The sequence below is a fragment of the Amphiura filiformis genome, chromosome 17 (assembly GCF_039555335.1).
Source record: "Amphiura filiformis chromosome 17, Afil_fr2py, whole genome shotgun sequence".
NCBI classification, from domain to species: Eukaryota; Metazoa; Echinodermata; class Ophiuroidea; order Amphilepidida; family Amphiuridae; genus Amphiura; species Amphiura filiformis.
The window spans coordinates 30730936-30746517 of NC_092644.1; the positions used below are offsets into that span (position 1 = coordinate 30730936).

The 15582-nt window shown below is 36.5% G+C and overlaps 1 protein-coding gene across 1 annotated transcript; it reads right to left on the reverse strand.

The window, feature by feature from the left end:
- Nucleotides 1-9751: 9751 nt before the first annotated feature.
- On the reverse strand, nucleotides 9752-15574 carry LOC140137131 (uncharacterized). The gene is made up of 2 exons (XM_072158787.1): nucleotides 15361-15574; nucleotides 9752-10741 (listed from the first exon to the last, which is right to left on the reverse strand). Exons 1-2 carry the CDS (start codon nucleotides 15490-15492, stop codon nucleotides 9752-9754), a joined length of 1122 nt encoding a protein of 373 aa, XP_072014888.1. The 5' UTR covers nucleotides 15493-15574.
- Between the last annotated feature and the right edge of the window lie 8 nt (nucleotides 15575-15582).

Genomic DNA, 15582 nt, shown 5'->3' on the forward strand with positions numbered 1-15582 from the left:
CATTATTCTCATCATGTTTTAATAGAACTTTGATATTGTTTTGATGCAACTGGTAAATGTCTCATTTTAAAACGAACCCTAACACTGATCCCTAACCCTAATTAGCATATCATGATATTCCGTCTTAAATGAGACATTTACCATGCAAATATACTCGACTCACATGATTCAATTACATATCAATTCTTTTTATCAGCCTCTGTTTGTCAAACGTAAATGGCACAACACTTCCTTGGCCAGAATATTCAATATTCTCCCACCTGCTAAGATCATACACACCATCATCTCCCTTCACGACATTCACATCCTGTACATACTTGTATTTACTCACAAACAGTTGGCCATTGATACAGAAAGCTTGTAAGCTTGCTGGTCTTATTGCACATTGGTCATCATCCAATGTGGATAATACAATCCCAGGTTGATTGAGGTCAAAGTTCAACTCAATCTTCTGTACCTTGGGTTTCCGTACATACTTCCCATCCGCCGACCAGAACTTGAAGCTTACGTAGAATAGCGTGTCACCTTGTACTGTTAACAATTGCGAGTATGGCTCTACTCCATCTTCAACTGACTCTTTCAAGACACAATACCACTTGTCTTTGCTTGGATCATACACCTGAACAACCAGTGGATCTGTGGCATCTATCAGAGAATAACTGACAACTATTATCCATCCTCTATAACTAACTGCTGATGCATAGCTTATTGGAAACAGCAGTGGTGCACATTCTTTCCAACAATTCTCTGCGATACTGTATCGTTCAACGGCCACAACTGGTTCTCTACCACACGTCCCACCGATGACAAAAATTTCTTTTTCATGACCTATCATTACAAATGACTTGCGCTTGGTTAGCAAATCTGGCAATTCAATCCATTTATTGACATCTACATCATACTTGCAAAAATTGTTCAAACACAGCTCTGTACATCTAAAGGCCAATGGCCAGCTCCCTCGAGATATTGCTGAAAGCTTTGACTCTCCACCAGCTGCATACAATGTCCTGTTTACCTCTGCTAAGCTGAAGTCACTTAAACTACCATGTTCTGGGTAAGGTATGGATGCCATTTTGTCCAGTTTTTCCAGGACCCACCTACAGAGCTGGTATTATCAAAGTATGATGACCCATGTGGTTTGCCTCCAACTTTTAGAAAGGCCTGAAATTAAATAATGCTGTTATTGTTAACAAAAGTGTCATATGATGGTTAAATTTTCAAAATATGATAATATTCTCAATGGTTGTATTTCCAAATATAGTATGTGTGCCAAGGTTCTAAATGCTATTATTGTTAACAAAAGTGTCATATGATGGTTAAATTTCAAAATATGGTATGCATTCTCAATAGGCAGTCGGTGGATGGTTGAAATTTGTATTTGGCCCTCAAATGCAGATCTTTGAAATGAGTTTGGCAAAATGAAAAATGCATTAAAATGAGTACAAACAAATGGTTCTTTAGATACCTCTTGATATTTTGTTTTTATTTTTTCACAATTTGGCTTGCTATGTTGATGCCTGTGGCTTGCATGCTAATTGCTAAGCATTAATCAAAGGTTTCCGTTATAATAAAATAAAGTGGAAAAGGTCTGAAGGAGGGGGATTGCAAAATTGTTCTGCTGACTAGCATCCAGAATGAGTTTACCAAGACAAATGAATGCATGCATAGCGTTTGCAATTTTAATGCTACAATGGGCCAAACGAGGATAATTTTAGTGAAAAACATAAAGTGTAAAGGGAGAGGCACATTGTACATTTTGGTCAATTTTATGCAAGTGTTTTGAGCCACGGGACATCCCCCACACACCATCACCAACACCCCACTTGGTAGGCCACTGGATACACCCATCTACATGAACATAATGTCATTATACAGTGGTGTGAAAAATGAGGAGGTATAATTAGTCATGTGCAATATGTGTACATACATTCATACAACACCCCCTATACATGGTATACATACACCCCTACCTACAAACATCTTTTGTTATAAGAATACAGTGTTTATAATACCCGGGACCATATATCATACGGTCCCTGATAATACATAACTCATAGCTAGTAGCTCAACTCTAAATTTCATAAGGGCTCATATTGAAATACCCTACCACGTTTTCACACAGAAAGAAGGCAGGATTCCACTCGCTAAGCTCGGTCATAAGACGGATGGATTATATGCATCAGTGATACACCCTGCCCAGGATTTTAACAAAAGAAGGCTAACACAGGAAAGCTGCAGGATGGCGCACACCTTCTTGTGTAAGGGAATTTCAATATGAGCCCTAAGAAATATGTAAAAATACCTACAAATCTACCCAGTACTAGTCCATACAGAACCAACGCAATATTTAGCACTAATAATCAACGCCGTCAGGCGTTGGTCCTTATAGATTGGTGCTCTACCCCAGCAGCGCAATCGAATTACCATAAGCAGTGACCTGAACCAACCCAGTTAATGACAACGTAATAACTCCAAATATGGTTGGTAACCCCGCCCATCATTTAACCGCATCTGTTATGTAACTGGGACGAGTACGCTAGTCTTCTCAATCGATTGATTTTGTGATTGCATGGATCAAAACACTTCACACTTTTAAAGTAGCTTGGTTTACCAGTGCAGTGTAGGCCTAAATCGTGATATCATATTGATTTATTTTGTAAAATCAGTGTCATTATATTAGTCTGGTTCTATTTTGGAAATGTGCTTATTTAATCATCAAGCGGCAAGTTGGAACTCTGTGACCCTCAAAAAAGACCCAAAAGACCCTCAAAGACCCTACATACCCATAGTCATATAGGAGGCAAAAATTAAACATGCTCCAAATTCACTAAAAACATGTCAAATTATTTGTCTGGGTCTAAGGATCACAGTGTAACATATTTGCACGTAGGACACAATGAGCGTGTTTATAGTGAGACAATCTTTCCGTTATTTAGTTAAACTACCGCGCAGTCTAGATTTGCAATGGTTAGTAAAACATAAATAAATATAGACTGCGTGGCAGTCCAGCTAAATACCGCATAATCTGGCTCACTATAAACACGCTCATAGTTACCAAGTTTTGAGGCTCGACAGGTCCAAGGTCAATTTGCATGCTAGGGATTCTTAGATTAATCACTCAATCGTTGGTTCATTCAACCAACCAATAAAGTATTCAACAAACAATCAAGGAAACAATCAGAATTATTTAATGAATTGATTGATTAATCAGTTAATTGATATGGTCATCCTATCAATCAATATAATATAATAATATAAATAGAATCACAATGACTTATTAGATTGATATGAATTAATAGTCAGTCAAGCATTAAACTACTCGACAAGCATCAATTGATAATCATTCGTTTGATCAATCGATCAATTATGATTATTAACAAATTACATTGTAGTCTCGTAATTAATGCACCGTATCTTGGTGTTAAAATATCAATCAATTAAGTCATCGAGTCAAGCAACCACTCAATTTATAATCAGTCTCTCAATTGGTAGGTCTTCATGTCTTACACTAGGATCCACAACATGCTCATCTAATGAGGGCACAATTCTTTAACCCCAATACATTTGTATATTCATTGAATGACCTTTGAAAATTTGGGTACAAAAACTCATACTCTGCAACTTGAGGTCAAATTTGCACTATTGAGTATTTAATTGAGGTTATTGAACTTTGTCATTGGGATGAAAATCATGGTATTATACCCCTTAAAGTAAATAAATGAGTGAAACCCAAAGTTTTTATGAAGCGTGTGTCCTCCAATTCTATATTTTTCTTAAACATGTTAAACGAATAGGCCAACTGTCACAATTAATAGAGGTTGTTCATATGACGTATCATACCATAAATATGGTGGACTCCTCAAATCCATTCAACAAAAGCATGATTGCAAATTACCGAGACAGTTCGTCTCACACACATAACAAATGCACTACGATCAAATAGGTTGATGACAACATTTGATTGAATGGACTGCACTGCCCAATGATTACGGTGAAGAACATCGGTTCAAATCCTTTGTTTGTAGCCAATCAATAATTTCAAGCACAACCTTTACAAATATAGTAACGAATCGTGGTTAACCAGGACAATATTAAATGTAGTGATGACAAAAGGAACTGATTGTGTGCTACCTACAGATCAGTGAACTGAGGGTAAAACCGAGTATTATAATAGCATTAACACATATGCAACTGAAGAGGATTAATAATCAATTTTGTTACGCAATACTGGTGTCAATCCCAAGCCAGAAGCTGTGTTCTGGTAGCAGGTAGCAAGCCACACCTACTGATTAGCTATTGATGATATTCAGTCGATCGGATTGGCTGAATATCATTAGTAGCTAATCAGTAGGCGTGGTTAATCAGTTTGACATTTCCCCCGACTTTCCGGGAAGGATTTGTCGAATGTAGAAGGACCCACGCCTGACGGCGTGGACTATCGTACTAAATGGAGCGTGGTCCTCCTTGAAGGACTACCCAGTACAGGAACTTTTAAATTTACAACTACGGGTAAAACTGCTTGAAATAGAGTATACACAGAAGGGTAATGGACTATTCCAGTTGAAATCCATACACCCCCTGAACAGAAGACATGACTTTAATCTTTCATACAGCGAGTATGTATTTCAAATGACCATTTGAAATCTACATTCCTTGTGTGGGAGATTAAAGTCGTGTCTTCATAGGGTGTATGGATTTCAACTGAAATGCCCAATGAACATACATATTTGTATTAGCTGATTTACAATACCCATTCTAACTTTCTTTCATACACAAGAATCGGACAAGAATACAATATTAATACATCAACATTTGGCTACTCTAGACAACATATCTACCTTAGAATATGTAAAAGGTCAATATTTTTCTGGTAAAAAAACACACCTCTAACATAATTACAGATTATATGCATGACAGGAACACATGAAAAGATCTTGAGTAACAATTGCCTAGTTAGGCATGCTACTTCTTGCTTATAAAACTCTTCCCAATTACACAAATTTCATCAAAATGACACATAAAGTTCCCGAGATATATTCAACTTGATGAATGCAATACAATAATGTCATATTTGGCCCAAACTGCCAAAATCAAGATTATTGGTTTGTTTACTAACATGAATAATATAACTTGTGTTTATCATGTATAGATATTTTGTACATGACACACTAACTCCTTACTTATAAGGAGTTGGTCCTTATCATACAAAATTTTGGGAAAATGTAATTTTCATTTTATCAGCCTCTGTTTGTCAAATGTAAATGGCACAACACTTCCATGGCCAAAATAAAGAATTTCCTCCCACCTGCTAAGATCATACACACCATCATCTCCCTTCACGGCATTCACCTGATGCACATAATTGTTTTCACTTACAAACAGTTGGTCATTGACACAGAAAGCTGTTAGGCTTGCTGGTGTTACTGCACATTGGTCATCATCCAATGTTGTGAATACAACCCAGGTGGATTGAGGTCAAAGTTCAACTTAATCTTCTGCACCTTGGATTTCCGTATAAACCTCCTATTGCCCAACCAGAACATTATGAAGCTTACATAGAATAGTGTGTCACCTTGTACTGTTAACAATTGCAAGTGTGGCTTTACTCCATCTTCAAGTGGCTCTGTCAAGATACAGTGCCATATGTCTTTGCTTGGATCATACAACTGGGCAACCAGTTGAACTGTGGCATCTCTCCGAATATAACTGACAACTATTATCCGTCCTTTATAACTAACTGCTGATTCATGGCTTATTTTAAACAGCAGTGGTGCACATTCTTTCCAACAATTCTCTGCGATACTGTATCGTTCAACTGCCACAACTGGTTCCCTACCACACATCCCACCAATAACAAAAATCTCATTTTCATGACCTATCATTACAAACGACTTGCGCTTGGTGAGCATATCTGGCAGTTCAATCCATGTATTCGTATCTGCATCATATTTGCAGAAATTGTTCAAACACAGCTCTGGCCTCCCTCGGGATATTACTGAATGCCCAGAATGTCCACCAGCTGCATACAATGTCCAGTTCACCACTGCTACGCTGAAGTCACTTAAACTGCCATGTTTTGGGTAAGGTATGGATGCCATATTGTCCAGTTTTTTCCAGGACCCACCTGCACAGCCGGTAATATCAAAGTATGATGACTCATCGGGTTTGCCTCCAACTTTTAAAAAGGCCTGAAATTAAATAATGCTGTCATTGGTAACGCAAGTGTCATACGATGGTTGTATTTCAAAATATGGTATGTATGATTTAACCAATGTTCTCAATAGGCGGTTGGCAGACCAATGGTGGTTGGCCCTTGTGATTTGAGCAGCTCTGAAATGTAGTATACATAGCAAAACAATAAGCTGTATTTGGCCCTCAAACACACCCGCCATCAATAATTAACACATTCTATTAAAATTATAATATCTGACCATCCACCACAAATGGGCTACAACGTTGGCAGAGCTTGTTTTTGCACTGAGAAACGGTCCGTTGAACCTCTCAAAATACAATACGAAAATAAAGGATTTCACAACCTTCAAACAAGCAACAGGGACATTATCAATGAAACTTTGAGGAAATGTTACCCGTCTAATATCTCAAAAAATGAAAATGCCGACATTACAGCCTATTTGTGGTGGATGGTCACATATATGATACAAACAAGGTCTCACAAATGAACGCATATATAATTAGTTCACAGAATTGGGTGATGCCTGCAACTGGATTTCTGCATCTTTTAACACGATTATTTGAATAATTGTAACCTTCTCCATGCAGGTGTTCTCTACAGACAACAAATTCCAAATATTCTTTATAAATTCAAACATTTCAGAATTGTATATCAGCAACTTTTTGTTGAAAACTATGGTCAGCATGCAAATTTATAGAGAACTGTGATTTTCTTCATCCTGGGCATGAATTTTTTTCTTGCTTTAAATTATTTCCCTGACCTGAATGTAATGTGGCCCTGACCCGACCCGCACATTTGTTCCCTGGACCCCAAAATATGTGAATGGAACCCCGACCTAGTTTTGGTTAGATCCAGCGGAATTAAGCATTTCGGGATGCTCCACAGGGCACTGCATGTAAAGTATTAAACATGTTCCCTATACCTTGTTCAAATGTTTCCCTTACAGTAAAATTAAAGACAAAACATCTAGAACCATTTTAGTTAAATCCATACAGAATACTATGAATTTTATGAATCCTGATAAACACAACCTTCCCAGCAAATATATTTTAAACATTAGCAAAAGGGGTGTAAAAAGGATACAAAACATTTTAATAACATTCAAAAACATTTCTGAAATCACGATACAATGTTATAAAAGTGTTGAAAAAACACATTTCACAGTAACACTTTGGCAACATTTTAACAAAAGATGTTGTTTTTACATCAAACGTTTTAAAGGGTTTTCATGACCTTTAATATTACCTGACATTGAGTTTTAATAAAAGATTTTGACCCAAACAAAAACCATTTAAAAATGCTTGTTTTGTGTGTTTACTGGGCTATTCCTGGTTTACCCACAAGATGATGTAAGCAAATTATGTACAATATGAAACATACACCCAGATGGTCATTATTAAAAGAAGAAATGGTCCAGGTTAGTGATGTGAAAAATAAGAACAGGAATGAGAAGGTACATGCAGATATATGAAATGATCTGGTCCATGGGGGCCAAAGGCGGCAAATTTGAATACAATAAAATGCATAACTAAATACCCATCAGAAAACCTCAGAACTTGAGAACCAATATGCTAGAACTTTGATATTTTCAGTAAATGGTAGCCTGTTGGTTGTATAAGGTAATAATTATTGTAGTTCAATTGTCAAAAATGCCTCCTTGAGCCTCTTAGAGCAAATCACATCACATATACTTATATACTTATAATTAGTAATGTGCAATCACTATTATACTAATAATTAGTAATGTGCAATACATGTACATACACAATTTTACACATGCATAGATCTTCATATCTACAATATTCATAGATATCTGCTCCTAGCTACTCTAAATATTATATGATAGCCTACTACAAATCTCAGTTGGACTTTCTTAAAATAGACATACATTCACAGGCAAAACTGCTTGAAAGGGGTGTAATGAACAAAATAAGTCATATTAGCTGATTTGCAATATCAATTCGGACATTCTTTCATACACAAGAATACAATATGAAATACATCAAAACTTGGCTACTCTAGACAAAATATCTACCTTACAATAACATGCAAATCAATACTTTCTGGTGAAAAGGCACACCTTTAACATAATCAGCTATTTATGAATGACAGGAACATGGGAAAAGATCCAGTGTTACAATTGTCTAGTTTGTTAGGCAACAAAATATCTACCTTTAACATAATTACAGATTATATGACAAATTATATGAATGACACAAATATGTGAAACAATCTAGAGAAACAATGGCCTATTCCAGTTGAATCCATACACCCTATGGAAGACATGACCTTAATCTTTTACACAGGGAGTGTGAATTTCAAATGATGACTCCATTTGAAAATCTACACCCTCTGTGTGGAGATTATTTAAGGTCATTTCTTCCAAAGAGGTTGCATGCATTTCAACTGATAGCCCAATTCTTTCGCTTGTTGAGTTATACTTCCCATGGGCCACTTCTTGCAATTTGAAAGGCTTCAATTATATGTAATCCTTTTCAAACTTACACTAACCTCATCACACTGGCACATACAATTCTTGATATATTCAACCTGCTCAAAGCAATCAAATACATCGGACCTGTAATGTGTGTTTTTTCCATCAGTTTTTTTTAAATTATCAATTACAGCCTGCCATGTCACAGATTTGCTATGTCAAATGTTCCTATGGAAATAAAGGTACGTTATTCAAAAAAGAAATAAGTTTTGCTTTGTCGAATCTAACCCAAATCCTAACCTAACCCTATTTCATATTCAACATTACAAACCTTCTTTCATATCCAATATGCCTAACCATATTTTCGTCTAGCATGCTGTTGGGCATAGCACCAATGCTGGATGTACTTTGTTTAATGCATGACTGGCACAAGCATATGTACTGTGTATCTACATGAGCATAAGATGAAACTTTATTAAAACAAATCATTTTTGCCAACTATATAAAAGCAGAACAAAGTATAATGTCACTGGTTGATTGAGATACAGGGTGTTATACCACACCTTATTGGATCCTCAGAACACTTATCTATTTGAAGCCTACTATCAATGTCAACACCGGGTGTTAACCAGCAGTCACAACAGCTGAATGAAGTAAACTTGCAGGAGTCACAACAATTTCTGAGTAAGTAGTCAGATATTGCTTATTTGAAAACAAAAACATTATTGGTCACTAATTCATGTACCCAGTACCCTATCACACTTGGGTACCCATAGGCTATTATGTGAACTCCTAACACAACTAAAGTTAGTCCTATAAATTGAAGTGCACATTATTAAAGGCTGCACCACAGCTATTTAACCAAATGTATCTAAAATACAACCTATTGTACAAGACCAAAAGGTGATTGTGCAAGAATAGTAGAGCTTTCAGAATTTAAAATTCATATTAAACCTTATGAGCCAAATTGGAGGTATGTGTAGCAGTTTTACTTAGCTTGTAGCTATGTACTAGCAATAAAAAATGGCTAAACATATACCCTCTGAATGGGATCTAAAATGAAAGCTAAAGTCTTAATGCAAGAGGTAGTATGTAATCTACTGGAACCCAGCCAAGTTTTAATGTCAATGTACTATTGTTGAAAGCTGCTGCTTCTTGAATGTAAAGAGAACCGTGCTTCCTCGCTGTCCAAGAGCAAGATTGAACCAGTCACCAACGCTGTAATAATTTTCACCTGACGAATCTTTCTTGGACTCCAATCTCTTGGCATGTTGGTACTTTGAAACATATATGTCTCCATCTTGTGTCATATACTGTGCACTGAAGGCCTTGACGAAAATGCCGGGATAAAAAGAAACAACATCTATATCAACACTTGCTTTCTCATCATCACAGTCAAAGTTTAAGCATTTGATTTCTTGCACGTGTGGTCTCCTGATGAGTTCTTCCATATCCTTCTCAAAGCTCACCACATACAATTTGTCCTCCAATACTATCAGCACTGGTGAGAAATCCTCAATGCCTTCCTCATAAGGTCTGATGCTCACGATGTCCCATTCTGGTGTCTTCACCTTCAATGCAAGCACTATCAATGTCTTCCGCTGCATTAAATTTGCCATGGTACCACATAGTACAATTCGGCCCTTGAAGCTAACTGCTGACATATGTGCTAAATCAAGTCCATAACCTCCAAATCGCTCCCACTTCTTGTCTCTCAGGCTATACCTCTCCACTCCATAATAAGCTCCATCTTTTTGGAATCCTCCCAGAGCATAAATATACCCTTGGTGGGCTACCATGGGAAAGAAAGCTCGCTTACTTTTCATGGGTGGAAGTCGTTTCCACTTGTTAGCACTGCTATCATACACACAGAAGTTACCCAATGGTGTGTTATCCTCAACCATTCCACCTGCCGCATATAGCTTACCATCCACTACCACTAGACTGCAGCCTTTAAACTCTTCAACTTCACGCCGCGGGTAAGGTAGAGGGGCCATTTTATCCAGCAACCTCCAAACACCTTGCTTGCACTTACATCCTGGCTTGTCACAGCATCCTGGATCAAAGTATGTTGCTCCTCGACCCTCGGGTTTCCATTCGATCTTAAGAAATGCCTGAAATTGAACAATATTTGCATCTAATAAAAGCGCCCTGTGGGGTTGGGTTATGTAACAAGTAGACTATCGAAGTAGTGGCAGTGCCATGGTACCATAATAATAATAATATGAAATTGGTTAATTTTTTTTCCAACCCTGATTTTTAGCTATAAATGTATTTGTAATGTTTTCACCAACTTAAATGGAATCAGCAAAATTTGTTGCTTTTACGGACAAAAATCCTTCCTGACAGTTATTACTAATATTATTTCAACATTTTGGGTTAAGAATAACAAAATTAAAGTTTGACAGAAACTGTATTATAGAGTTAGTATTTGTTAGGTTTAATAGTAATAGTAACAATTAATGAGGTTTAAAAAGATAAACAATAAACATAAAAGGGGTCATGTTTGAAAAAGGATGTAATTATTACTGCCAAGTGATTGTTCTCCTCTTTTAATTGCCTCCGACACACAAAATTGAATACAGTACTCATCAAAATAATAAATCAAATCATGTCTACATGGTAAGTAATAGTTTCCATTTTTTCTGTACATCAATTTTTAAAGCAATTCTACTGACCATAATCGATTCCAAACAATCTTTAGTTTTGGGGTCATTGCCCTGATTTATAGGGAACAGTCTCAAACAAACTAGTGATCTAAATCCTACTCGCACAATATATCCTGCATAGAAAGTAAGAAGCAGTGCCATAGTCAGGGGTGTGAGAAGTCTTTCCCCTTCCCCCTGATGCTGACCACCCCGATATCAAAGGTTTTTAAATCTTTTTCATACTTTTCAGCACATTTTTGTCAAATTTTGAACCCCTCCTTGAATGTGGTCTTGCCCTGGTGTGAAGTTTCTGAGCCCCTCAATCTACTGATAATTATACATACAAAACACAAGATATTTCAACTCCATTTAAAATTTGCAATTATCTATATGGTCCTGTGTCACAACCTGGAGTACCTTTGTGCTACATTGTAAAATAATGAAATGTTTCAAACATTTTACCTACACATCTCATTTGAAGTGGTTGATCCTCCTGAGCATTTTGACACCTTTTGTTATGGAAATCGGTTAAAAAATGAGAGAGTGTGGGCAAAAACAATCACAAAGTAGGTGGGATTTAACCCCACCTCTTTTTTCCACATTTACCATCATTCTGAGTAAGTATTAGTCTTTTAAATGACCTTCTGTATTTATTTACTTGGTTTAGATGTTGGGGAGTTCATTTGGACATTTTTGTACTAGATTCAAATTTTTAATGGGGTTTAGATCAAATTTACGATACGAATCCCTCTTCCTAATCCTCAACCACCCTTGGCACATTTCATGCCAAACATCATAAGAAAATAATTAAACATTATTTTAATACAGGATAAAAACATGAGTAATATAGAATAAATTAGCCTCAATTTAAGACCTAATTTAATCTTCTAAATGAAGGAATACTCAAGCGACACTGTATTGAAGTCCAAGCTTCACATCAAAATGTAACAACACTTCACCTTTTTGGGTACTCCAGTATGACACAGGATCATATACATATCAAGGTCATTCAAAAAGTCCTGCCTCCATCCCATCTTGTACATGTACTGTAATGGTAAAACCTTGTTAAGGTAACCCTCTTTGTGCAACTCTAAACCTTTACTTAGTCTTGTACATGGATAGCACATTCACTTTTGTAACTGGTAACCCAGACCTTTAAATATTGTATGTCACCTTGGAAAAATTTGTATTGCATAAAATGTGGGTAACACCAAATTATGTACAAATGTTCATCACATAATTCAATCACACAATCAGAGAGAGTCCCACTTCTGTGTTTATGGGTAATCTTTTTTCATCAAGTGTGGAAGATATCAAGTTTCAATCATCATGATCATGTACCGGTACTTTAATGATTAAACCATGGACGTACTATTATTTAGTACGTCCATGATTAAACTATATATGTTGTAATTTTAAGTCACAGACTAATCAATCAATTGAAGCCAACCTAGATAAAACATATTTCTAAACTATATCTTCTAGTTCACAACAGTTCAATATTATGTTTGAGACATCACAAACAATGGACCTTAAGGGTTGTGTGTTACATGTGCAAAAATGTGCAGAATATCTCTGATAATCAGCGTTTGGTGCCATTCTTCCTTTATAATGCATGCTGGCCCTATTGCACTCAAAGTGCTTACAATGGACTATTCCAGTTGACATCCATACAATGTACACCCTTATTGAAGACATGACCTTAATCTTTACAAAGTGAGTGCGAATCAATGGGCGATTCCATTGGAAATCAACAACCCATGTGGAAGATTAAGGTCATGTCTTACATAGGGGGTGTATAGATTTCAACTGGAAATTAGTCCAATCTGGTGGAGCAATGTCAATCACAAATCACAATAATTTTGAGATTCAATGTACTATAGTTGACAGACGCTGCTTATCGAAGGCAAAAAGAACTGTGCTTCCTTGGGCACCCATTCCCTTTCCAAGCTCGTAACAGTTTTCACCAGATTCCAATGGTTCCAATCTCTTAATGTATTGATATTTACTGTAAATAACATCATCATCCAAAATCACTTCTGGTGAAATGGCAGTGTAAATGTCATCTAGCTCTGCCAATTCTACAAATGGTTTCTCATCCTCACAATCAAAATTCAGGAATTTGATTTCCTTGATATTTGGTCTCCTAACAATTTTCTCCAGATCTTTCACATGGTTCATTACTAAATACAATTTGTCATTTAGTACCATAAGCAAGGGAGAGGTGTAATCAATTCCATTCTCGTATAAATTGTGGACATTGATCACATCCCATTTTCTTGTCTTCTCATTCAATACAAGCGTAAACAAAGGCGTGAACGGACCGTATTTTGACGATGAACCACACATTACAATTCGGCCCTTAAAGCTAACTGCCGATACACGTTCTAAACCATATCTAAAACCTGCCAACGATACATGTTCTAAACCAAATCTAAAACTACCAAATTCTTCCCACTTCTTTTCTATGAGACTGTACCTCTCCACTCCAGAAAAAACTCCATATTGATGAAATCCTCCAATAGCATAAATATACCCTTTATGGCCGACCATTGGCAACAAGCCTTGCTTATACATGTATTTCATAGTGAAAGTTGATTCCATTTGTTGGCATTGCTGTCGTACACACAGAAGTTACCTAGCGGTTTCGTATCTTCAACAATTCCAGCAGCTGCATAAAGCTGACCATCTACTACCGCTAAACTACAGCAGGAAACGTCATCAGCCTCATGTTGGGGATAGGGTAAAGGCGCCATCTTATCCAGCTCCTTCCAGCAGCCTGACTCACAACATCCCAGATCAAGGTATGATGCTCGTTGACCTTCAGGATTCCATTCAATCTTAAGGAATGCCTGAAATTACACATACTTACATCTATTATAAAAAAGGTATGGTGTTATCATTAAAAACATCAAATAATGATAATAAAAATCACACAAGGCAGCCTTTTGAGATATAACAACAGTATGTGATGCAGACGACGATTTGACATTTGAAAATGTAGCCCAGTATCATATTGACATTTGACAGACAACATTACAAATTAGGAACTAAACAACCAATTCTACATCAAATTACTGTCTACATTGTGATTAAAATAGAGTCACTGTTGGCAAGATTGGAGAAAAAATAGCGGGAAAACGTATCCAAAATCTACAAGCACATATGTACAGAATATACTAATACAATATCACCTTTCTTGGCTGAAATCATGGGGGTAAAATGGCTGAGATTCTGTTTGAACGTAACCAACAATTCCTTTTATTGAGGGGAGAATAGTTACAACTATGTTAGTATAAGTATTCAAGTTGATTAGTTAACAGCTTTTTAGTACAGCAGGAAAAAAATAAAACATGAAATATGCCAAAGCTTTGTTAGTACATGGTATGAAAAGTGAATGAAATTTTAGTTTCAACAATTAACAAATAAATAAAAAATAAACACCAACTGATTAGTATGTGAAGACAACAGCATAAAAATGACCAAAATAGACAGACAGGCATACCCTGTAGAACCAAGAGATATGACATGTAATTTTACACACACACTTTTGTTCAAATATTTTGATTATTAGTATATTTTTTGCATTTTATACATTAAGGTTCCACTAAAGAGTGATTCAATTACTTGTAGCCTTTTCGAGATGTGGTTATAAGGCTAATAGTGTCTCGAAAAGGCTAATAGTTTCAATCTTTCACAGTATTAATTAATGGTGCAACTGAATTTGAAACCTTCCACAGGAATATAGATTTACATGAAATAGCTCATTTCATTACCGAAACAGGTAAGATTAGAAACTTTGAACCCATGGGCATTACTGCCATACAGAGCACCTGATTGGTTCATTACATGATATAATCATCTGAGTAACCAATCAAAATAGAGCTTTTACATAAATCTTCTCAATTTTAAGTTTAATCCCCTTCAGCCCTACTGAGCATTCTTTAACATATCTCTGATTGGCTCAATACATGATATAACCCACTTTATAACCAAGCAAAACAGTTCTTAGACTAGAGGCTGATAATTTGGCTGGTAGTGCACATGGAATCAATTTAAAGAAGAAAACTATGAGTAAAACTTACACTTATTGTGTTTCTAGTGGCGAACCACTTTGGATATCTATGGCTAAGTGGCTCTGCTGCTGATGTCTCTCCAGTAGTCTTCAGCTCCATGACTTCCAACACTACCTCCTTGCACTCCTCAATCCTGCCCATCTCTGAGTCCACCAGTTCCTGGAGGTCATCTAGTGGGATGAGCCCAAGACGGACTTTCTGCAGGAGGTTTGCTGCATTCGTGTTGCGGAT